Source organism: Trachinotus anak, unplaced genomic scaffold (genome assembly GCF_046630095.1).
Source record: "Trachinotus anak isolate AG129_WGS33_773 ecotype Australia unplaced genomic scaffold, CSIRO_AGI_Tana_v1 ptg000005l, whole genome shotgun sequence".
Classification (NCBI taxonomy): domain Eukaryota; kingdom Metazoa; phylum Chordata; class Actinopteri; order Carangiformes; family Carangidae; genus Trachinotus; species Trachinotus anak.
Window position 1 is genome coordinate 3,010,884 of NW_027273856.1, and position 26,173 is coordinate 3,037,056.

Consider the following 26,173-nt stretch of genomic DNA (forward strand, 5'->3'; position numbering starts at 1 on the left):
TTTAAATTTATAAAAGACGCAGAGTCTATGAGACAAAGGTCTGTGAAGTGGTGGATGTTGTGATGATTTGCCGGATCAAACTTCTCTGCTCCTGCTGACAAGTGCGGACCCACTCTCTCCTCACACCGGCGAGGCTGTGATTGTAGCTGTCGTATTGCAGTCGGCCACAAGATGGCACCAGAGCAATGCAAAACATCGAGACAGCCATGCAAATGATAATGGTGGAATTCATGTCATTTGGACAATGGGCCTTTTTCATGGCAGACATTTTGGCATGCCATAGCAAGAGGAGGACAGGTGGAACTGACAGCATTAATAATGTCAGCGTTGCATTTCTTCATGTGGTGCATGCCGGTCACTGACATGGCTTAAAGGAAAAAAAAACTCAATAAACTGCACAGAACTAACAGGAAAACCAATAATCCCAATAATAAAAGACAAACGATATGTCCATTTTACATGTTTTTATTAAAGTTGCATAAAAGTGTAACAAAATTTGGGCAAAAACAAGACCTGTTGTTGATATTGCTACATTTGTTTGTTGGTTTGATCTAATCATTGTCCAAAAAACACCATCACTCCTGCAATCCACATGGTTTAGCTCTTGTATTTAGCCTCAATGATAATAATCAGTATATATATTTTTTTGCAATTTTCCCCAACAGTAAAAAAACAGACTTCTCAATAACAGTCTAAGAAGGTATAATCCAAACCTGGATTTAGAAATGAAAATCCATTCAAATTCAGCTACTGATTGAGCTTTCATGGTACAATCTGACCAATCGAAACGTCTCCAACAAACTGCAGACGGCGTTTGGTTTGGAAATGCCACCAAGAAAGCAAAAGCAATCACACCAAAGTGTATTTGAATGGATTTTTGTTCAACTATATGTTAATCCAAGGCCTGGCATCAAGAAGTGTCATGATCACAATAAAAACAGACCAGTATTCAATGTAAATGTAAAGAACATCGTTTTATCTAAACAAAATCACTGTATCAAGGCCTAAGTATTAAACACTCACTTCTAAAAACAAAAAAACAACAGAATCTCATTTTGTTTTTCAAAAAAAAAAAGAAGAGAAAAGGAGCGACAGAAGATCCGAGATTCTCCACGTGCCGCAGTTCTGCTCAGTAACACACATTTTTAGCAGTGTGTGTTACCTTTTTAAAAATGAATGTCTCCCGTTTATTTGGTTTGTGTAACATAAATAATACCTAAGGCAACATCTGTTTTTTTTTTTTCAAAAAAAAAGGAAACTGAAGGATAGAAAGGGAGGGTGGACAGAAGGATGGAAATGGATGGGAGGAGGAGGAGAGAAGATGCCAGGGAGAAATAACAGAGCAGCAAGATGAAAATGGGCCAGAATGTGTGTGTGTGTGTTCAAATGTGTGTGTGTGTGTGTGTGTGCAGAGAGAGAAAGAGACAGACAGTGGAGGTCTGCTGTCACCGCAGGTGTCAGCAATTGGTCACAGGAATCACAGCAAACGTTACCGCTCCTCCTATTGGCTGATGGGCTTCGGTCTCTGATCTGATTGGCTCAGCATCAGAAACAGATGGCTTATTCTAGGAGATGATTGGCAGCTGCAGTAGGGGAACACGGATCTTGTGACAGCTGAGGACCTGTCTCTCTCTCTCTCTCTGCACTCGGTGTGTGTGTGTGTGTGTGTGTGTGTGTGTGTGTGTGTGTGTGTGTGTGTGTGTGTGTGTGTGTGTGTACACATCTGTGTAAGAGGCAGCTGTGTTTGCTAATGTATTTCCTCCGCCTCAAGGGTGGCCTGTGTGTGTGAGAGAGAGGGAGAGACAAAAGAAAAAAAAAAGAGGGGTGAATGCATTTAAACAGCTTGAGTTGAAACAGTGGCCTCCATCCCTCCTACTCAGACATCTCATTGGTGGTTCGGCACAAAGTCTCCACCTCAACACGGAGCTGAAAAGACATTTTCAGAGTTTCGATGCACATGTGACCGCTCTGTACCAATGTCTGACAAACACAAAACAATGTGCTGGGCTAAATATTTCTTAGAAAAAAAGGGAGAGACAGTGAAAATATAGAGAGAGTGGGGGGGGTGAAAAAAAACAAAAAAAAAAACAAGGCAGCTTTGTTCCAGGTCCCCCTGTCGGACTCTGTGTGTGTGTGTGTGTGTGTGTGTTTGTGTGTGTGTGTGTGACAAAATGCATCCAGAAAACAAAAACAAAAGAAAACAGGAACCAGTCCTATACTAAAAATCAAATTTGTCGTACAGAACAGCAGAATTTACAGGCCAGAAAAACACTCCTATTATGAATGTTGCCGTACATTATGTAGCAACATACACACGTAGCATTTAGCAACACACAGACGTTCATATGTATGTGCAGGCTGGACAGCAGTGGCTTCTAAACAGCCTCTCTTAGGGACTGCACTACGCATTTAAGGAAAGAAAAACATTCCTTTTATTCTGTAAGAATCTGAAATCTAGTCAAGCACACCCAACTTAAAACGACCTACTTCTACTCTACCCTCATAGGAAGATCTTAAGTCTAAAATTGGTCGGAGCCTACGACCACCACAGCCAACCAGTGACTTTCTTTTAGGTTCAACCACTACACCAAGGATCAAATTCGCCTCTTTGCTGTACTAAAGATACACCATACAATATTCTTTGCGGTCAGAGGTTCAGATTTTCCTCCCAAAATGACATAGTGCAGATTTTTCAAGACACGCACAAAAAAAGACAGTCTTCAAACGCACCACTGTAGCAAATGCCTCTGATTAAGGGGGGAAAATTAGCTGTACTGACCCCAAAAAGTTCATTAATTAAAAAACTAAAGTCAAGTGAATATGCCCAAGCCCTCGAACTGAACCAGGAAACAGCATAAGAATAATGGTTGGTAGCTGGATCATATACAACATTAAACCCCTTAGAAATAACAAAATAAGGAATCTCATTGGTGGAGATATAAGCAATGATTGGCTGCTTCCTCCCTCCGACCCTCCTCCTTCAGCATTCACCCTTCCACCCTTTTCTTGGCTGTTGCCGACTCTTGTTCCTCTTCCCACTCTCGGCTGCACTGCTCCAAGTAATTATGGGATTCATCTCAGCTCAGCTCCCCTCCTCTTCCTCCTCAGACAGATGGAGAGTGGAGCAGGGGATGGTGGGGAGGGTGGGAGGAAGAAGAGCTGGATGGGGGAGAGGAGTAAAGCCAAATAAGGGGTGATGGAAGGGCAGGAGTAGAAAAAAGAGGGAAGGAGAGTGCCTGGATAAAGACCAATGAATTGCTTCTTCTTGTCTGGTAATTACGGATTCTTTACCTTCTTGTCTTTGCTGAAAATTTTTAAGAAGGAAGTCCAACAAGCAAGAGGGGAAGGTCAAAAAATGAGAAATAACAGTAGATTTATGGGACTGGATCCAGGCAAAAAGAGGAAGAGATGAAAAGAAAATAAAGAAAGGGGATTAGACCAGAGGGCCTAACAACAAGAGGAAACAAGGTTCAGTTACCGCATTTCATGAAAATCTTCAATGGAAGAAAACTGACATTAAAATAAAAAAAGAATAGGGGGCGACAGGAAGACGAGAGGTGAGGGCTGAGGTGGAGGGGGGAGGGCGTGGGGGAGGAGGAGGAGGAGGAAGGGAAGTGACACCATCATTTCTTCTGAGGCGTGGAGAGCTTCTGCATCCCTCGGATCTTGTCGAGCAGCTCTGAGATGAAGTCCTACGGAGAGACAGGAGGGACAAAGCACATGAGGTGGATTCAGAAACAAACAAACAAAAAAATCCACAGCACGTTGATTTGGGGGAGTCAAGTGTCTGGGGGAGGGGGGGGGGGGGGATGGAAGGAAGGGAGGAAGATTTCTTACCTCAGTAGGTTTAAAACAGTCAACCAGTAGGTCCTGTAAAACAAACGAAGACAGTATGAACTTTCTGCACATGTATGCGTCCCTGCACGCTGTGACACCAGCACCGTGTCCTACCTTGACCCTGGCTGCCCGTTCCACATCACTGGGCATATCCAGCAGCTCGTCCACGTCTATCTCCAGCTCTGGGATGGCCTCCTCCTGTGACACAAATAACAAAAAGGAGAAGAGAGCACAGTTAGAGAAAAAAAAAGTTGGTTGGTCGACACAGCTTCTGAGTAACCCAAAGTGACAGCTCACTGTCGGAGCCTCCTTCATGGACAAATGGAAAGAAATCCTCATCACCCCTTTCTATTCTTAGTGCCTGTGTTTATGTTATGTGGTCGTCCGCAAATAGACCAGCACCAGCGTTTCTGTGTCTCTGAGTGACGTGGTACGCTGACCGATGAATGTCCATCTCTGAACACTAGAGGGCGGTGTCCTTCCACCCCCCCCACATGTTGTACATGACCACAGGGAGAAGAGAGAGGAGACAAAGAGAAATAGGAAAGTAGACAGAATATTTAATGAGCAAGGGGGGAAAAAAACATAATGTCTATTCAAATGTAATTATGTTATTATTATTATTATTATATTTCACTGATGTGCAGTTTGTGAAAACGTTTGCACAAAGAAAGTAAACTGATGAAACTAATGTTCACATCCCTACACACAGCTTCAAATGACAACAAAACATAATGGAAATAAAGCAGCGTTCAGGTGACAGTATCAACGTTCGACTCTGCGTACGTGTCTAATTTACTGTAGTCACTCTGCGAGATTTGACGCCACTGTCACTAAATATGAAGCTCCAGCTAGCAGCTAGTTAGCTTAGCTTAGTTTAGCAGAGAGACAGCTAGCCTGTCAAAATGTTGAAGTTTTTATTTTTGCAGAAATCAAACAAACAAGATAAAATGTGTTTCTTCGTTTGTTTCTGGTAGGTGGATTTTGTGATCTTCAGACACAGCCAGGCTAGCCGTTTCCTCCTGTTTCCAGTCTTGATGCTAAGCTAAGCTAACTGGTGGCTGGATGAGGCTTCATATTTAGTGAACACATGACAGTGGTATTGATATTTGTGCGCTCAACAAGAGAGTGAATAACTGTGTTTCCTAAAACTAAACTAAACTCTAGTTTTAACACCAGCTTATATTTGTATATATTATCTCTAACATTGATCTGGGATGTAGATTTGACTCGATTTATTACTATAAAAACTACACTGTCGCTAAATGTCTGTACTAGACATGAGTACAAACACTCTGAACTCTAATGCATAGAGAGGGTGACATGTATTTTTGCTTCCCTGAAAACTGCTGACTGTCACACTGTTGCCTCAAGTGAAAACATGCAAAAGGGTGAAATCTGCTCCGCTGAATCAGTGTAGCTGCACAGAAAGTAAAATAACTCCAGTCAATCAAAATGGCCTCGTAATTTACATTCACATTTAAACGGTGATAGCTGCAGTAAATAAAAATACACTGGGGGCACTCATTGAAGCGAAGCAACCATTGCCTGATACTGATAAGCTGACCCCAAATAGAAAAAGGCGATAGATCTGATATTGATTGGAATAAAACTGAAAACTGGGTTCACAGTGAGTTCGTCGGTCTCTTTCTCCCCCCTCCGTCTCGCCACGCCTTCTCTCTTTATCCGATCAATTCTTTTTCTGATTAATCTGCTGCTGTATAAAAAGCGGTTTAATAGTCTCCGTCGCTCTCTCCGTCTCTCCATCTGTCTCACTCACACACACTAGCTCAGTGTGTGCTATCAAAGTGATTCACAACTGGCAACAACAGCACACACACACACACGCGTGCACACACACCCTCGTACAAACACTCATTTACCCCTCTTTTGCGGCTCAATTGCTACCCTATATTCATGTCATTCTCTAGGAATCTCTCCCTCACTCCCCCTCGGTTAGAGTTGCCCACACCAGCTGTCTCTGCACCTGCCCAACTGCCCCCTACCCCATCTCTCTCTCACACACACACACACACACACACACACACACACACACACACACACACACACACACACACACAAAGTCATGTAGACTCACAAACACAGAGACAGACAGGCACAGCATGCTGTGTGTGCACATTTGTGTGTCACCACAACCAAATGGTAGATTTTTCAAAAAACTTAAGATCACACACGTCCTGTCTGATATATACACCTCACACACACACACGTGGATTAAAGAATTATAGAATGATCATTAATCAGTCTGAGCTGGATGACGAGTGTGTGTGTGATGGTGTGTGTGTGTGTGTGTGTGTGTGTGTGTGATGGTGTGAGTCTATGTGGAGAGGGCGGGGTGTAAGGATTTAATTCGGAGCAGGACAGCCTGTGTGTGTGTGAGATAGAGACTGGAGGTGACAGACAGACTTACTGTCAGCAGAGTACTACACACACACACACACACACACACACACACACACACAAACAGTTGACATGCAGACATACTGTAAGCAGTAACATAAAAATGTGCAAAAAACTGACACACAACAGATGAGAGTGAGACACACACAAACACAGAGACTGGTGTTCTTTCAAAATTAAAGCTGCTATAGACACAAAGGTGAACATACACTGAAACAAACACACACACACACACACACACACACACACACACACACACACACACACAGCAGACATATTGAAGCTGTCTGATTTACACATGCATGCACGCATGGGCTGTTTGTCTGACACAAAGACTGTTCTACACAACATGTGGGCTCTATGTGCACCTATATGAAGAAAGAAAGAACGAACAAGAGGACAAAGGAAACAAATGAATATAAAAATAAAAGTCATCCCGTGATGATATGCTTGAAAGGAGAAAAGATGATTTGGCTCTGTGACTGGCTCTGGGACATACTCAAGGTAAATGTAATCTACTACCTGCAGTTCAATGCAGTGGAAAACAAAAGTGATAGTAATATAATTAATACAGCCTACTTGGAAATAATTTGAGAGACAGCATGTTAAATCTGCAAGGGGGGAAGGGAACGCCAAGAGGAAGGAAGGTAAAAGGCTAAGAAGCATATCGAGAAGAGGGAGCAGCTGAGTGGAGAGAGAGAGAGAGAGAAAGAGAGAAAGAGAGAGAGAGAGAGAGAGAGAGAGAGAGAGAGAGAGGATGCTGAAAAAGGCCGGAAGACAGGCTTCAGAGAGGAGACACAAAGAAAGCAGAATCACGAGGGAGGATTTCCAAAACAATCCTGCAGACTGACTTACTGAACTAGTCTGGAGTCTGGAGGGGTTTTACTGTTGGCTGCAGATGTGATCTGGACTAAGAGATGGCTACAAGGTATTGGCACAGACTGCCGGCTAGTAAACAAAGCGGTGCAGTGTGGAACAATTGACAGTGATCTGGAGGTAAAGGATTAGCTGGACTGTAAATCTGTCTGGTAATCATCCAATAAACTTCTGCATCTGTGTTTAGGTGTGTGACACATGATATTACAGCAGCCACAGTGCGATCAAGTGTGTTAGGTGTTTAGTCTTCAGAACAGCTTCACAGTGATACAGAGACACATTTTTTATATATTAATAGGATTTAAAAAACATGACAGACCACACTAAAGCTTAACGAGTGGTAATTATAACTGCACATTAACTGCACTAAGTTTCCTTTATTCCCAAAAGGATTCATAAGAGTGTGAATGTTTTTAATGCTGCCCAGATTAATATTAGTTGATTTAGATAATAATTGCAAATGAAAAACACTCTCATCTTCTATTGAGAAAAGAAACCACACACTGTTAATGAGCTTATTAAATTATAATGCTACTTCAGTCATAGACCGTCTCTCTGGGACTTTTTTTGCACAGGGTGTATGTTTTTTCGGGGGTTTTTTTGGCAGCACAAACAGCCTTAGTTTACTTTTAACTGCTTTCATTCATAATCATTTGTTCATTATGAAGAATTAGTGGATTATCGATGATTAATCCTTTTATTTTTCATACTTACACAGGACTACACTATTTAGAAAAGACGAAGCAATCATACTCACACTTGTTAAGGCCTCAGTATTAATTGTATGTTTTTATGTCTTTATGTTTCAGCTTCATTGTGTATTTCACATTACTGTAAATCACATCAAGTGAGCATGGTCGTATCTGGATTAGTGAACCTAGAGTTAACTAAGCCAGTTGATAAACAGCTTTGTGATACTGGTTTTCTAGGAGCGCTGATGTTATACTTAGTGAAACCAGCTGATCGAAAGAGCTGAACTCTCTTTAAAACAGGCCACAGGTGACGGTGAGTTCATTTAACCTCTGTGACCTGTATGGAAGCACCTGCGCTGGTTATATTCAACCACCTGCTCATTCAGGTGTTGCCTGTCTGTGGGTTACATGGTACATTAAGTGCAGGTGATTTTTTTTTTTTAGTGACAGATTTACCAGAACCAGATTTACACCACACACACCAGCATGACCTGAAAAACAAACTGATTCTGTAAACTGACATATAAACATATTGGACTGTGCTCTTTAAATGTAGTTTACACTCATCCTGACCAGCTTTAAAATATGATTCACACACCACCACACTGTGAGAGAGCAATAGACAGACACACTGTCTGTCTGCAGGCTGCCTGCAGAACAGAGCAGAATGAGATGTGACAGTATGAGAGCGCGCGCGCGCGCGTGTGTGTGTGTGTGTGTAGGTCATAGTACTATTCTCCTCACAGGGGGCTATGTAGCGGCTGCAGGCTTGGACAGATCAAATGCCAGATATAGCTCCCTCATCACTGGAAAAACATAAGCTACACACACACACACACACACACACACACACACACACACACACACACACACACACACACACACACACACACACACACACACACACACACACACACACACACACACACACACACACACAGACAGACAGACAGACAGACAGACAGACAGACAGACAGACACACACACACACACAGACATACACACACACAGGCAGACAGACACACACACACACACAAGTAGGTCAGCGCCCTTGAATTACAACAAAACGGCCTATCATGACTACTGTAAATATCTCTGGAATAGGAACTGATGAGACAGAGAGATGAAGAAGTAAAGTCAGGGTTTCTTGGAAGTTTGGTCAGAGTCTTTACTTATTAAAAGACTTAATCATACGTCAGCAGTTTTTATTTTAGCTTGATTTCACAGCAACTCAACTGACCTCAGATCTGATTTAAACTTCAAACAGTGACTCTGAGTTCCAGATTTGTTTCTATAAAGTGTTGAAGAGTGAAAAACAAACTATGCAGATGTTAGAGTACACGAAGAGGAAATTCTCCACAGCTGCCAGTCAGATGCTAATAGGACTATCAGCACATATAGACACACGGCTAATGAAATGACAATAACAAGATGGAAAGAAGCCAATTCCTCATGAGCGTGGGAGGCTCCATGTGTAAGTAGGTCACAGGGGCCACCTGCAAGGATCACACAGCATGGCCTCCTGAGATAACACACTCCATAACTGATTCCTGTGATAGGATCTGTGTAAACTGTGTGTGTAAACCTCTGACCATGCAGGAGAAAGCAACGAAAATGTAAAGAATTACCAAGAGGCTCAGGTCTACCAAAAGCTACACAATGGACGATGAAGAGCCACTTTTGCTTTCCTACCGCCTCACTAACAAACTAGGATAAAAATAGTCGGGCTTCAGGATGGCAGATTGCCCGCTCTGCTGCAAAGACAAAGACAATGTTTTGGCTGCGTGGACTATAGGGAGGACTATAGAGAGGAGGGGGGAGAAGGAAGCTGGAGACCAGAGGGAAGTGATGGCTGGAGCAGACAGGATGGAGGAAGGAGGAAGAAGTAGGAAAAGTGGGACACGTGGCACTCGACAATGTCACCATTCACTCCAGTTTCCTTGTGTGTGTGTGCGCGCGTTTGTTTTGCCGCGACTGGCAAAGTGATACTTTCTGCATCCATCAGGAGACAACCAGACGCCTTTCTACTCCGTTCACTCCTTTCATGTGCTGCTCTTGTTAAGTCTTTCCCACGGGGGGAATACAGGTGGCGAGAGAGCAGAGGTTGACATGTTACATGAAACGTTACACTGCTACACAACCACTACGTGACTTTCTAGCTGTAGCAGGACTCTGTATTGAGGTTAGTCCAAGCAGGGAAGTATTTTTGCTGAGTGATTATACTCTGTGTGTGTGTGTGTGTGTGTGTGTGTTTGTATGTGTGTGTACGAGAGACTCTGTGAATGTGTGTGTGCCATTAAAACAATTACCCTCGGCTGGCCGACTTGACAAAGTGACACAGGTACAAAATATGTAGCAGTAATATTGACAAATTACAGACACACATTACTGAGATTGTTTGACTGCTAGTGTGTGTTTTGGTTCTCACAGCTGAGAGCACATAGTGTTCACACACCAGTTTGCCTGCTCTGTATCATCCCCACCAAGAGAAGAAGGCGCTGGTGTCACGGTGTCAATTAGTGAGGGTCAATTGGTCGAGCACTAAGAGCACCATGTTTGAATCCCAAACAGCGGATTTTCTGCCTCTTTACACTCAGAAAAAAGGATGTTGGACGTTTTTAAGGGAGAAAACTGCAGCGTGCTCTAATCACCTTTGTCTAATGGTCCAAATCAAAAGGCCTGAGCAATAAATCATTCAGCACTTTGTCAATACTAAGAGCTCATCAACTGAAATTAGTCATAATTGCGAAAAAAGGATTATTGGTGCAACCCAGACAGAGAGAACATCCAGTCCCCCACTGAGGTGTGCTGAGCGACAGATGAAGGTGAGGGTGAGAGGAAAAAAGAGAAGCGGTGAGAACAGCGATGGGGGAAAAAAAAGTCGAGTGGCTCGAAGCCAGCGAAAAGACATGGTTGAAAGAGCAGAACATCTTGATGAAATATGTGAATGTCGACCAGGTTTGACAACTTCCAGGTTAAAAGAGGTAGTGTCAGGTCAGCTGGAAATTAGTTTGATAAACCTTTCTAATCAGTCATTCACTAATAATAATAATAAATAACACGGTTAGTTTAACCCACCAAAACACATATTCCTGCAGTGCTCCAGCTCAGGACTGTTGTAGCTTAAGGATAAAACCTGCTTCTAAAAACATGTATTTGACTATGGCTGCAGAAAAGGGTGTTTTAAAGGTAACTACAGCTCCCAAATGAACTGATTGCTTCACCTTCAAACTTGCACATCGTATACATGCACAGGCCTGTGTATCAAATAAGCACTGATTTGATTGAGCAAGGAAGGATGAAGTAGAGACTGAGGTATTTTGTGATTTATGCGTTTGACTTCTTTCCCAGAGCTCAAAACTCATTTTTGGTAAACTCTGTTGAGATTCCGCTGGCAGATAATGCGCAAGTAGTTCCTGTGCATGGTAAAGGACATGCTGGTACAGAGACAAGATGGCTAAGTGGCCTGAAATACGAGAGCCAAAAAAAGGTTACAAGTCAAAATAAGTAAAATATTCTGAGCTGAAAGCTGAAAGGTTTCCTGCATAATCATCTTGAAGTGGAAATTCGTGACAGCCTTGTGACTGATCTGGTAATTTGGTCTACTGTCATCTGATGAACACAGACAAACGGACACACACACACACAAAGGATGAGTCCAGCATGGAAATAGTGGAAAAATACTGGGCTTGAACCTGTTTCCTGTCATGTCATGCCCCCCCCCCACACTCTTTCCCTTTATGTCTCCTTTGATGCCCCTCCTCTGTGGCTGGCATTACCACTCTGTGCTGCTCTTGTAGAAATCCCCCTCAGTGCGTCTGTAATGGGGCAGTTCATAGCGTTTGGGCCACCTTGCTGCAGGCATGATCCCACTTATGACCCAATGAGAGAGAGAATATGAGGGTGAGTGAGTCACTGAGGGGTCAACAAGGGTGTAGGGATTAGAGATGCATTGTGTCAGTCAACGCCTGCTGCTTTCCATCCCCCTTATATCTCACACACGTGCAGACGGTTGCTCATCAGGAATCTGCTGCTCTTACAATAACAAGCACATAAATCTCACCAGCTTCCGTTTTTTTTTTTTTAGGCTCTTTTCTAAAACCACTTTTAGGCGACAAAAACATCTTTCTGAAATGAGCAACTCCAGAAAATGCAGCTTCAAAAGGGTCTCCTCTTGTTCTCTTGAGCACTGAAGGGGTTAAAGCACCAGCTCGTCCAGCTACTTCCTGTCTGAGCACGTGACCTTGGAAGATAACGGGGGAGGGGAGGATGAAGGTATCTGTGGGAAGTGTGTGTGTGAGTTAACATAAACACTTTAGTTGACAGAGTTAGTGTGTGTGTGTGTGTGTGTGTGTGTGTGTGTGTGTGTAATTAATCTAAGTGGTGACTGGCTGCTGTAATGAATATGTGGCCTCACACACAACCATAAACTACAGCAATCCATAATCAATACAACACAATGTCCGTAATCCAGTCTGGAGTATGCAGACATTTGCATTTTGTGTGTGTTCCTGTGCACCTTTTGTTTGTGTGTGTGGTTGATCTTCATCTCTATTACACATCTAATCAGTTGGATGTACTTCCTCCCAGGAAGAATATGATGTCCTGTTTTGAATCATATGAAAAGCAGAGAGAAAGCGCTGCCGTATTTTCTTTGCTCTCCCTCTTCCAGAGATTATCTCTGTGCTTTGTTCCCACTGATGAAGAAAAATGTTCCAAACAGAAAGTTTCTTTGTAAAGAAAATCAACTTGTTAATGGATCTCTAAGTGCACCTTTAGGACACGCATAGCTCCTTAATGCTATTGTTCTATTAAAAACCCTCTTAAAACAACACGTACCCCTCATTTAGTACATCCTACCAGAGCCTCCATCTGTTTAGACTCTGCAGCCCTGTCAGCCTTCCTGCTATCTCTCCACTGATAAAATGCAAAGGGCTCTGTCATGTACAGTAAAAAGAAGCAGAGCCTTCAGAGCCTGCTGGTAGTGATGTGGGCATACTGTTGTGTGGGCTGCTTCAGACTTATTGCAGGAGAAAGCCAAACCAAACACACTCCAAGTACACAGAATGTATCTTCATACGACGCCAGGAAAGATTCATCACTATAATTAGCACACAGGCACAGTGCTTTTGCTGGTTCTTACACTGTAATTAGGTAACAATAGCATATATACTATATAGCATTAGGAGAGCTCAAAAGATGCATAGTAATACAGGTTACAGTGCTAACTTAGTAACGGAGGGAATTACAGAGTTTCTGGAGGACATGGCTTCACCTGGTGAGCTTTTCTCTAAGAACAGGACTACATCAAAACCTAGTGACTAGCTGGACCACACTGTCGGCTATTTGCATCCTGCCTAGTTTGGGCCGGTTTCAGGCCTCAATCTGTTTGCTTCTTTCCTCCGGTCTGTGTTCACATGTACAGTATTTTAGTACAGCTGCATTCACAATGAAGCTGTTTTTCTGTTTCTGTTGTCAGACAACGGAAGTATGAAATAGCGACCGACTTAAACGTGGCCCATAAAGACTAAATATGAACAAGCAGTAATTTCCAAAAAAAAATAAAGTAAAAAGTTTACTTAAGTTTTAAAGTAAAACTATAACTCTACTGGTGACTCTCTTCTATGGAAAGTCGCTAAGGTTTGTCTGAAAAGTTGCTAGATTTGCTGCAAGGTGCTTTTTTGAAAAAAAAAAAAAAAAAGGTTTCTGCAAGGATCTGAAAAGTTGGTGAATGTAGCGACAAAAATGCAACACTGTTCATGCTAAATCATTGTGGAAGAGCAATGACCAGTGGCGACAACTCGGGGACCAATGGTGTAACTTCATTACACATTGACGTTTATATGGCAGACGCCTGCAGACAATCTTTAGATATTTAACAATCATCACAGTTCAAGGTCCTGAGAGAAATGTGGTTTTCTGTCAATCTCGTAGCTTTAGCTTCAACCAGAAGGTCAGGAAATTCAAGTTTAATTGCTCACTCATTCTCAAACTCCCCCCAGAGCGCACACACACACACACACACACACACACACACTTAAAAATCTATTTGCAGTTAAAAAGTAGACGGTCACCCAACCTTGACCCCCCAAAAAAACTGCCCACAGTCATAGCTGCTGCTCTACGGTTGAATGATTCCCACATCAGCTTGTTTGGGCTGACTGAACGGTTCAGTGGTTTCTGTGTGTTGACTGGACATGTCTGTGCCGCAGCCTCACTGGGGAGTCACCCTGCTGGTCCCTCAGGGTCACGACCAGCCCCGCGAAGACTTGTACTGGCAACGGCGCGATGCTGCCAGGGCTGGAGCTCTGCTGCTGTATCACACTCACTAACGACTACATGAGGGCAACAGTTTGTCGCTGCTGCCGCCCAGTTTCACTCTTCCTCAGCAGCTGCTCCACTCAACTGAATAGCAAAGGTCTGAGACACACTGACAGAAATCAATACCCATTTGCTTTGTATACATTTTCCCCACCATTTACTTTATCTTACTTAACTCTCAGTGTGTGGCAGTGTGGCACACCAGAAGTGATGCACTTCAACTTTCCAGCCACAACCACACTGATTTCTTGAGAACAGACAGAACCACGACTCAGCGGCCAAAAAAACCTACTGAAACTCACACCTTGTTGACGGAAACCAAAGTGCAAAGAAATCCCGGTACAACCAGTTTGATTGACAGGTGATCTGAGGGCAGTGCAGAAACCACACAGCAACAAGTGGTTAACAGAAACACCCACAGATCTTTGAGCAAAATCTTCTAATGATGTAAAAAATGAAAACAAATTTGATGCATTTATATCAGCTAGAAACTGTTTGTCAGACAAACACCTGCGAAAATTCAGGAGCGACTGAAAGTGTACAAATCACCTTCAGTTGCTAACTTTTAACCTTTACTTTCAATTTCCATGCTGCTTTTTATGATCTGCATAAAAGTACTTGGCTGGAAACCCAGCTTCTATGTCTCTCTCTCTCTCTCACACACACACACACACACACACACACAAAGAACATCCACCTCTCGCTTCAGCCCACTCTAATTACAAAATCCCTCATCTGAAATATGTGATACCAGCAGCATCTCAAGTGCCCACTTTCACCCTCCACCTCCACTCTCCATCTCCTCTTGAGATTTTCCGCAGCAGAAAACAGAGGGCAGATCTTAATGCTCCACAAATTCATACACAGACTGATATCGACGTGTGTGTGTGTGTGTGTGTGTGTGAGGGCTGTGTAGGTGCAAGTGTCTTGGGTACATTGGAAAAAGTTGCCTGGAGTTTTTCAACAAATTGATTTTTCCTTCTTCTCCTTCAATCAATCACTAATTGCCAGGGGATCAAACTAGCAATAATACAAAGCACAGACACACATACATACAGAGAAGACCTCACACACAAACACACACACATCCTCTATGGGCCAGCGTGGTCATTACCACTACAAGAGATTACGTGCAGATTAAAATAAGAATGCATACAAATAAGGATTACAGCAGATTATCATTATGTCACTCTTGGCAGGAAATACTGACACAATCAAAGACCTCCACGTTCATTTGTTCATTTGCCATGTCATTCACTGAATGACTTATTCTTTTGTTGTGACCGTTTAGTTTTGGGCACGAGCGGAGTTTGGCAAACCCTGCAGGATCACGCAGCTTCCGTTTAAACATTTTCTTCATCGGTTTTCATCCGTGTTTATTTGTGCAGCCTTTTAATTCATTCCGCCCTGACTGAGATCAAATCTGAGTGGATTCAAAAGGGATTAGGGATTATTATAATTCATTCATGCTGATCAATCATCAACACGACCTCTGACTTTTTGAACACTGGGTAATCTAATAGGTTAATGCTCTGGGTCGTTTCCAAATTCAGTCAATCAGCTCCAAGATAAAACTAGAATTACCACCTCACAGTTGTATGTGTGTTACATCCATGTCTGTCCAGACTCATGTAATATATACAGTGAAGACTTCGAAAGAATTGAATAAATGGATATTAACAGTATTTCTCATAATGTATGAGTTACGGTGACGCTGACCTTGACCTTTTTGCCCTTTAACCATCAAAACGTAGTTCATTGAATCCAAGTGAAAGTTTGTGTCAAATTTGAAGAAATTCCCTCAAGCTGCTCCTGATATACTGTATTCAAGAGACGGATGAACAGACAAGCGCTGGCCACGGCTGTCGTCTTAAGATTTCATATGAAACTTAAGGCATTCATTCGTAATGTCACTTTCACTGTCCAATGACCGACCTATTTTACTTCTTTAATCTTAATTTAGCTCGGGTGATGGTTTTGCTTACTGAGTAAAATAGGTCCTATGTCTGTCCCTACAGGATCGTCCTCTTTTCTTTCTGCCCGGCTGTTCTTTTCCTCTCCTCTAAGGTTTGTACAGAAGCAGGATCAAACAGTTTTGAGTGCAGTTTTATGGCACTTACAGACCCATGATAAGTAGATTAAAGTAAATATAAAACACACATCCCCTGTAGGCTTGAGAGGTGGCTGGAGAGGAAGTTTTCTGAGGACATTATGATTCTATTTTTCTGCCTTTAATACTTTACCAGCACAATAATGTTTTAAAGTGACCACAGCTGCTGCTCTGTCTCTCATTTCCTCTTTCAAGTCATTACATGTATTAATTCTTGTTCAAGTTTTATAACTAACACTTGTTGATTTGTTCTATCAATAGTCTTAATCCTGTGTGTGTGTGTGTGTGTGAGTGAGACTGACTCCCTGATGAATCAGCAACTTGTAATCATTCCTGTCACTCAGACACATTGCCCAAATATGGTCCGTTGTTCCTTCTTCCTCTGAAACTAATTGCAGCTTCAAAGTAAATATGACACACGAACAACATGTGGTATATTAAACTGAAAAGGAAACAGTAGCGCATCTATTCATGATGCACCACTAAGATAATGTAATTTGAGTATTTGTACTTTTAGTCTATCTGCCTGACAGCTGTCTGTCCATCTGTCCAGACATCTTTCATCCATTTCTTCACACGACCATTTTAACCACAGCAGCGGCACAAGAATCCTGCCACATGACGTCCGCTGTAGGATGTTGCGATACCATGAGAGCTTAAGTTGGGTTTCACACTGCGTTGACATCATGGAAGATCTATGAAGCCAACATGGCACCGGCGCTCTGACCTGGCAACCTCTTGATCGGTGGCTGTCTGCCAGGGACCTCAGGTCAGGGAGTCACGGGCAGGGCAGTCTGTCCCTGTGAACCCACCTGACTGTATTTCTATTATTACCTGCTGAAAGCTGCAACTATCTGATATTAAAAATCGCAAGCTAAGTCTGACATCTTCCGTCAACGTCTCTACATATTCAGTATGAACAGGGAGGTCATTGTGCTGTGCTCCTGCACAGTCTGTTCGCAAAGTACAATAAACACACAACACAATCAGACACAGGGAATAAAGCCACAAACTGAAATATGCTTCCCTGCAGTTAACAAACGCCTCAACTGGCGTCTGCTCTTAATGCACCCCCTGGGACTAAAATACACTCCTGAGAGGATCTGTGTTACCTCACTCAACCTGCAGGCAGTTGGCATCACTTACACACAGACTTCATAGTGGTAATGACTCCATACCAAGGATCCATGCCAGCTGCTGCCAACGGCAGTCGCAACTGTTAAATATTAGGACAGTAGCTTTGTTTGTACAATTATTTTAATATGGTTCCAGCATGGAGGCCAATAATCGGGCATCATCAAAACCTCATATCCATCTCATTTAAAAGCGCTGTTATAGCAACTACACCCTGGAGCCACATATAGTAATAACACTGGCTTGTGTACCAAGCTACATCACTATTATACCCATGCTTACTTTAAAAAGGCTCCTCAGGGGTGCTACAGCTTTGACAAAACAGATGCATATGTACGGTCTTAAAATGCATTAATTACAAAATAAAACACTGTAAATCAGTCAAAATAATTAGCAGAGAAGCAAAGGGGTGCTTTAATGCATCACAAAATAGACTGTATTAACAGCCTCAGCCAGTTAATTGTAGACACAATATAGGAATTTGTTCTGCAGGATAAAATAGTTTCATTTTTGTAAACTCTCTCATTATACTTAAACGAGTTAATGCCTGCTGTTAGATTTGCCGAAAGCTGTACAGTTTCGCAAGCAAGCTGCAGACAAGCCCATCTTGACTTGTGATCTTCAAGGTAAAAATGGTTTTGTTAAAGCCTTCATTATTTAAAGCCTTCACTTGGCTGACGACCTTGCATGCGTGACAGAAGACGGAGTGACAAGCCCATCGAGCTCAGCTAGTACTGAAACTTAATACTGGAGGGGTTATATAGTGGAAGGGTGTGAGGCAATCAGTATGTACTGTACAGGCTATGCTGGCTGACACATGACAGAGCACATAGCAGCGATTATAAGAGATAAAGACAATGAGGGGAAGAAACACACATGTGTACACACAGTATTAGGACTGTCCATCAACTAAATGTCATATTTAGTGGTTGACATATTGGAGAACGTTAACAGTGACATTTAAGCAAAGCATTTTGTTGAAAGGATTCCGATACTTTGCATTGAAGAAAATGGCCCATTAACTCATTAGTTAAAGGGATAATTATCCAGACGATCTGTTCCCCACAGATGTTGTGTATTAAATTCCTCTTATCCCAACATCAACCAAACCTTAACCTCAAACCTCACTCACGTTTAAAACAGTTCCTGACTCCATTTATGAACTGTTTTTATTAACTTATCTATTCAATTTGTCACTATATGTGTAAGTTTCCAATCTTTTAATTGATGAATTGATCAGTTTATTGTTATCTTCTACTTCATGTGGGATGAAGTGATTGGCTGACTTACAGCCACTCCTATTTAAGACGGCTCCTCATTGTTGGAAAAGCATTTGCCTGATGGAGGTCTAGTAATGAAATGTTGCATTAAATTGTTTGTTACAAGTCAGAACGTGTGTGGGATTCTTTCACTGTTCCCGTTTTGCCATGCAGTCTCTTGGTAGATTAGAAATATTTAACTGCACTTTACACAAAAACAAGTGCAGTTTTACACGTGCAAGTCTACTTAGTGAAGCCAAGGCGGACATGTGAGTGTGTGTGTGTTTGTGTGAACCAACAGGTGTGCGCAGGGTAGAGCTCGCTTTTGAGGGAAAGTGGTTTGTTAGTGTTGTTCATTTTTCTCTATACTGTATGCGTTTGTCTCACTCCTTCTTTCTCACAGACTTCCTGTGACAACATCCATAAACATTCCTCTGAATGACTCACATCCCTCTCTCTCTCTCTCTCTGCATCCCTCTCTTTCTTAATCCATGCCTTCTTTCGCTTGGCGTTCTTCACTTCCTTCCGATCTTGCTCACACAAGAGTAAAAAACACATGCTTAGTCTCCCTCACTCACAATATTCTTGGCGGGCCTTTCTCCTCTCTAACTTGGTTGATTCATTCCTTCACTGTCTTAAAAACACTCACATGGTCAGTCAGTAGGTCAGACGACAGTACACGCTGACTCACCCTCAATCCAACAGTAAAAGAACTGTGTGTTCATGTAGAACCACATGTAAACTATTAACACGATGTGTGTGTCTCCATGTCTGTGTGTGTGTGTGTGTAGCACGGGGGGTGTTTACAGAGACACACTGGGGTCTTTCACTCGCGCTGTGTAACAACCACTCTTTGTAGTCACCCTCTTACGCATCCTGAGTAAACAGGGTAATTCTGATTGGTATTCAGACCTTTAAGTGTTAGCTTTAAGCAAATGGTGCACACTCTACATGTGTGTTTTTGTGTGTGTGTGTGTGTGTGTCCTATCACAGTGTGAAGGAGGAGTAAAAGGAGGCCAACTTAATCCATCACCAAAGCTATGAAATTACAGCTGTTCCCACAGTTAGGCTTCTCCTTACCCACTTCTCTCTGAGGACTCACACAGACACACAACACCAGGATGCATCACTTCTTTAACTGTGTGTTGTTGGCGACCACAACAGACTCAAAGTGCAAATGAGGCAACACAATTAAGTAATAAGCAATTTACAAAGTTCCTCTTAGGGACTAAGTGACTAAGCGACTAAGGCCGGAACAGCATGTGCTATTCATTATAATGTGTTTGTGTAGTGTTTGCTAAATAATGAACAGAGCATTTAAATTCCTATGTAATCCTATATGGATTTGGTGGAGACTTATTTTGAAGTGTACAGATTAACATTTCCAGTGTTGTTCATATGTTTCATTGGGAGTTGTATGTGCAATCTCCATGTGAAGGAAATGTTCTGTGCAAAATGCATAGTGATTGTGATTGCTATCTAACTGCATGTGTGGGTTGCACTGCGGCTAGTACTATTTCCTCTTTCACTGTGAACTTTCTTTTTGTCTTTTTGCCTTTGTTTACCTCAGGTGTTTTTGCTCTATAGCCTATGTGATGTTACTATTTTCTACATTTTGCAGCCAACATTTTATTTATTTTCATGCATAAAGTTGTTGATTAGAGAAGATGTTTTTGTTCACTATGCAACACAACACAGTATTATACCCACTCCACTTGCAGATTTGTATGGACACAGCAGTCAGCATTTTGCTCGGATAGATGTTGGGATATTGTGGAAATGTCCCAACACCACCATAAAAACCCAACAACTGACTAATGACAACATTATGATAAGAAAATTGCAAAACGGAATATTTCATCAGGAATTTAAACATTTTTTAAAAATTGCTATCATCTCTGGTATTTAACTGATGTTAGCAGGAGTTAGAAAGTCAACACTCAGTGTCTTGCTGACTTTTATTTTAATGGTGAAAAACTCCTCTTTGACTCAACTCAAGCCAAACACTATTAAAGGGGATATATGCTCCATTCGCCTCCCTGGCCTGTGATACATGAGGGGAATCCCAGAGTGATGGTTTGCCTCTAAAAGCAGGATTGAAAAACTCAGAACAAACTGTCTTCTTAGTGATACACACTAGTTTACTGCTTTACAACACCTTCAGCTCAAACTGTCAGAAGTCACCGAGCTGCTTTTAGTGTCTGATCGATATTGCAGTCGGAGAAGGGACCTTTGTGCCTGTCATTGTATTTTCTGGGTGTATATAGCAGGGGACACGCGTTACAAAAATGCTTTCTCCCTCTCTGACATCCCTGCCTACTCCTACTACATTTTCCCTTTTCTCTTGCCATCCCCTTGAGTTTTTTTTCCCTTCTCTTCCCCCGTTCATTGCATTCCTGCTCACCAATCCTGCCTCTGTTCTCACTCGTATTCCCATCTGTGTTTGTGTGTGTGTGTGTGTGTGTCTGTGTGGCCACGTAGGACCCTGGAGTTTGGCGATTGGTCCGCCCACTCGCTCCACAGTTAACTATGTAGCTACTGGTTAGCTCCAGTGTAGTATGAGCGGAAAACACAGCAAAGCAGGAGAAAATAAGTCTTTACTGACAAATAAACGTCTAACAGCCCAGTTACCATGGAAATGGCACCAAGCCTGGAGTGAAATTTAATCATTTTACTAGACGCGGAGTTGTGGACTCGATGAGTGAAACCCCCACTTTTCTCTTCCCTGGAGAGAGCTCAAACTCACTTAGCACCATATATACAAAGGCAGTAATAGAGTGGGGGCTCTACAACAACAGAGAAAGTGTGTACAACTTAAACAAACATCTATCCTTAAAGAAACACTCCTTCGTTTCAGTATGTGCCACATAATGCTCCCAAATCCTCACATTTCCTGCCACTTTAGTGTTTACATTTTTAAACTACCACTGTTTATAGTTGGGTTTAAAACATAAACCGTGAGATGGGTGAGAGTTGTGGGATTTGGAGTCTCTATTGAAAACAGATGTATCAGAAAAACTCAGGTGTCCCTTCATCAGCACCTCCAGTCGTGCTCAGAATGTGTTCATCTGTTGGTTAACACTATTAACGATAAAAAATGGATATTGTTACAATTTGATTGATCTATCAGTGTTTAGGTTAGCTTGATTTAGCTTGCAGTTCTACCAGTGCCAGAAGCTAAATAATTCAACCAGTTTCCATTACGTTTAGCTTCCTAGTTCAACTGTTTATTAATTAGTCTTAGCTTAGCCTATCTATTTCAACCATTCATCCATTGCTAGTAGCTAACTGTGTAGACTTTGTTTTCCTGTGCTCTCAAAAGCATCTAGTATTTAAGTATTACAGTTGACTCAATGTGTTTAAATATATATCGATATATTAAGTCAATGGATACACTGAATAATAATTTATACTTTATTTCTACCCCAGATTTTACAAATACCTCCAGTCAACTGCAGAAATACCCCCTGGGGTACGATTACCACGGGCTGGGCACCTAACCAAACCAGGAAGTGTTTCTTTAACAAAGCAAATGCCACATTAACATCAAGCGCAGGCATGCAGTAAGACCCTGCTAATGTAATAACTGAATGGCTCTAATTATAATCCAGGGTAAGACACAGGGGCTTTTTGGAAATGATGCAGTTTCACTAAGCTTTCTTTCATGAATTGGACTCAACCCTATTTTCCACTGCATGGTTAACCAACATAAACATTTGACAAGCCTTGTTGCCATGGAATCGTATGAAGGCTCAGCTCCTCACCATTAACCATAGCAACTCTGAGTGATAGGCTGAGTAAATGGCACAAATGACTGGCTGGCTGCTTGTAGCATGTTTAAAGGGATTATATGAATGGGAAAATAGCTCTTTATGAATTCCCCGTTGAACAAACTCCATGTGGTTTTATTAATAGTTGAAATGTGCATCCACCACAGGAGAGAGAGAAAGGGGGAGGCTGATAAATAGGAAATAATGTGACAAATGAAAATGTGAATTATGATGAGTCACAACAAACATGCCAAGAAAAAGAAGAAATTCGATGCAAGGAAGGTGAAAGAAGAAAAAAAAGGAGTAAAACCCAAGCCACGTGCTCCTTGTCTTTGTCAGTGAACAGGGTTCTCCCAGCTCCCGCTCTGCTCCCTGACCGGCTAAAGCTGCCTCTCCAGTTACACTGTTTAGTAGCACGTGCTCCACATTTCCCTGTCTAAATGAGCCCAATGTGTCTCCATCACTGAAACGACTGTAAATTAATCTCTTTGTTGTCTAACAGCCGTGGCAGGGAAGGGGTCCGGACAATGAAAATGAGGAACTACTGTGGACAAACGCCAAAAACAGGCATCATCATTAGAAATGAATGAGGACTGTGTGTCCAAAAACATAAAATAAATAATTAATTCCTCATTTACATGAATATAACCTGAAATACATGTGACCTGACCATAATAAATCATTACAACTCTCAGGTTTCAGATACAGATACTGTCACTGTGTGTCCATTTGTGAGTTTTTTTTTGGGGGGGGGGGCTCTTTGTGACCCTGTTTGTGCTGTTGAAAAGCAGACTCACAATACACCATCAGTGCATTTAATCATGCATGACTGAAAGACTGAGTGGATTAGTGAATGAAGGAAAGATGGATGCAAGGTGGGTGATGAATGAATGAATCTACACTGAGAAAGAGAAATACTTGTCCCTGAAATTGCAGATTGCCTCCTATCGATCGCAGGGATCAATAAGATTATAAATAAGATCTTATATTTCCAAACCACTTTGATTATCTTCTGCTGAATTATAAAAGGTCATACTGGAGCACAGGGCTGCAAAGATTCCCCCCTGAAGGTGGTTACTCATACTTTTTTGACTCTACACAGCTTTGATTTATAGCACATTAATCCATTATTGGCAGACACTCAAAGCACACTGATTTTTAAATCCTCTGCAGGCCATTTAATCACCTCTGCTGGCACGTGAGTCTCTATTGTATCCCTGCTACTTTATTATCAACATCTCACGGGATATCAGACGGACCGCCATTAAAACCTCAACGAAAGTAGGATACAAACTTGGGAGAGACAAACGTGGGATAGACTACAATCTGATTTTCTTACACCACCTGATAAGAGAGGTATCCGTTTTTTTAACCCTTCCTGACTGTGGACTGGAATAATATCTGGTTACACTTCAGTTACAGTTTGCCGGCGGATTGGATTTTAAACTTTCAGGCATAAATGTGGAGACAACTAGACCCCAGAGGAGTCTCACAAAGCAAAACCGGATTTCTTTTTTTTTTTTTTATTCTGTAGCTGCGAAAAACTTTTTTAAAGTAAAAACCAAAGCAGCCTCCTTCACCCCTGTCTTTTGTCTCCATTAGGCTACTAGGAATTCTCCAAACCTGTTAAGTCGTCGTATTCCTCATGCTAGGAATAGAATGTGGGTCAATGCCAGCTCAGTAGAGCCCACATGAGCTTACCAACTACTGACGCCAGCAGCTACACCACAGCTGCCGCCAGGTTACATTATAACTGCACGGTTCTCCATGTGTCACCATAACCAAGAGGTTGCATGTGTGATGGTGCGGGGGGGGGGGGGGGGGGGGGGGGGGGGGTCTGAAGTTAGCTAGCACACCTGATGGTCATGCACAGTCACCGCCGCAGCCAGGGGGTCCGTTACTGACAAGGAGATGTATGAGTGGACCCCCTACCCAGATGCATCAGTAGCAGCTCATTGGTCTCCGGTTTGGCCCCACCACCCCTGCCTGATGAAAGTGGCTCACCCACGCTCACTCAGCTTTTTCTTTACTTAAAAGTTTGCAAGTAGGAGAGAGGAAAAAGGTGGGAGGGGGCATCCAACAAGGGGCCCCTGATAATACATAAACCAAAGACACAACCAGACATAAGTCTTTTGTTTTTCTTTAAATATCTACATTAAATTATTACTATTAAAAAGTGACGCTGCCAACTTATTTCTCTAATCACAGCAGCTGAACGATGTTTTTCAGCACTGAAATATGACATAAGTGCTGGTTTCCAGTCAGCCATTAATGTTGGATTAGATTAATTCACAGGTGTGCTTTAAAACAGCTTCAGCCAATCAGAGCAGAGAGCAGAGGCTGCCCATTTCATGATTAGGCTATAAAGCTGCATATGCTACATTTAGCCTACCTGTGGGTGGAGGACCGAAGTTCAGCCTCAAGGCTTTAATCTCACTGATGTAAATGTCTGACATGATTTCATCACTTCTTATAATGTTCACTTTGTTTCCTGATCTTCTGCCTCCAGGAGCTCGTCTGTTTGCATGTGGCCCGGTTACTATAGGCTATAGAACAAGCGGAGCTAGGCCAAAAGCACCGACAAAGGGCCCATTAATGTCTCTTTGTCAACAGTTTGATTCAGGACGAGACACAAAGACAAGCCCGGGAGCTGATGAACCCACTTATTAAACTGTACCGTAGAGCCCTGTTACTGAGCACAGTCGCCTAATCAATACGTTCGATCGGCTCCGAGGCCGGTTATTGTCGGGTCTTTACCTCACAGTCGTAGAGGTCCGTGAGCTGGTCGATAATCCACTCCTCCAGGTTCAGTCTCTTCCTCAGCTCCTTGCGGTCGTATTTGACGGTAACGCGTCCCTGCTTCCGAGCGGGTGTCTCCGGTTCCTCCGTGGTGCCGGCCGGCGTCTGGAAATACACCCGGGGTTGAGGGCTCGTCTCCGGGCTTGTTACAGCAGCCATGGTCGCTCGGTTTTTTTTTTTTTTGTTTTTTTTGTTTTTTTAGGCTGGGGGGGGGGGGTAACCCCGGAGGTGTGGAAGTGTGAAAGGGGCGACGGAAAGGAGGCGAGAGGAGGACTGAGGACGCGCGGCTGCTCGCTTTTCCGCACTGAAAAATCCCGACTGATAGATGTGTGACTTGAAATCCCCCGAAGAAACAACGCTGGACCTGCTGCTTTTGTTGTCCGGAGGCGCTCAGAGGGACACTGGCAGTGGTCGGTCGCTTCCACAGCACGAAAGGGAGCGACGGGCACGGCGAAGCGTAAAGTGTAACCGGCTTATTGCGCTATTTACAGCATGCAAACTGTGCTTATATAAAAACCGTGGCGGCAGCAGCAGCGTCGGAGCCGGCCTCAACTCTTCATTCAGTACAAAGAGAAATCACACGTCCCTCTCCCTCCCTCCCTCCCTCCCTCTCTCTCTCTCTCTCTCTCTCTCTCTCTGCCCATGAGTGGTGCGTAACGCGGCTGAAAAAAGGAAGAAAAAAAAAACAATGTTGACCCCACTTTAAAAACCAGGTGACCGACAGATATCCGCTTTCTTTTTACATTTCATCACCCCCCCCCCCCACTCTCTCAGCTTACAGATGTGACCCCCCACCCCCCACCCAAGAGTTCACTCATCTTAACACGGCTCACCACACTCTGGACCTCAGATTTAATTCTTGAAAAGACAAAGATTGTGTTTGTTGTTGTGACCTCACCCACTTTAAGCGACTTAAATTCATTATCCACGGTGGCCTGTTCAGACTCAGTCAAC

General features: G+C 42.7%; 1 protein-coding gene across 1 annotated transcript; it reads right to left on the minus strand.

Annotated features, from left to right (window-relative positions):
• Positions 1-449: 449 nt before the first annotated feature.
• ppp1r14bb (protein phosphatase 1, regulatory (inhibitor) subunit 14Bb) lies at positions 450-25,817 on the minus strand. The gene is made up of 4 exons (XM_071477766.1): positions 25,178-25,817; positions 3,952-4,035; positions 3,838-3,870; positions 450-3,692 (listed from the first exon to the last, which is right to left on the minus strand). The coding sequence occupies exons 1-4, from the start codon at positions 25,376-25,378 to the stop codon at positions 3,624-3,626; spliced, it is 387 nt and encodes a 128-aa protein (XP_071333867.1). The 5' UTR covers positions 25,379-25,817; the 3' UTR covers positions 450-3,623.
• Positions 25,818-26,173: the final 356 nt, after the last annotated feature.

What these genes read in the sequence shown, in the direction of transcription:
- ppp1r14bb (XM_071477766.1), bottom strand. Translation starts at nt 25,378, where the DNA reads ATGGCTGCTGTAACAAGCCCGGAGACGAGCCCTCAACCCCGGGTGTAT. An exon ending in CGGACCTCTACGACTGTGAG is followed by an intron (nt 4,036 to 25,177) that starts GTAAAGACCCGA and finishes TTTGTGTCACAG; the next exon opens with GAGGAGGCCATCCCAGAGCT. An exon ending in ACTGTTTTAAACCTACTGAG is followed by an intron (nt 3,693 to 3,837) that starts GTAAGAAATCTT and finishes GTCTCTCCGTAG; the next exon opens with GACTTCATCTCAGAGCTGCT.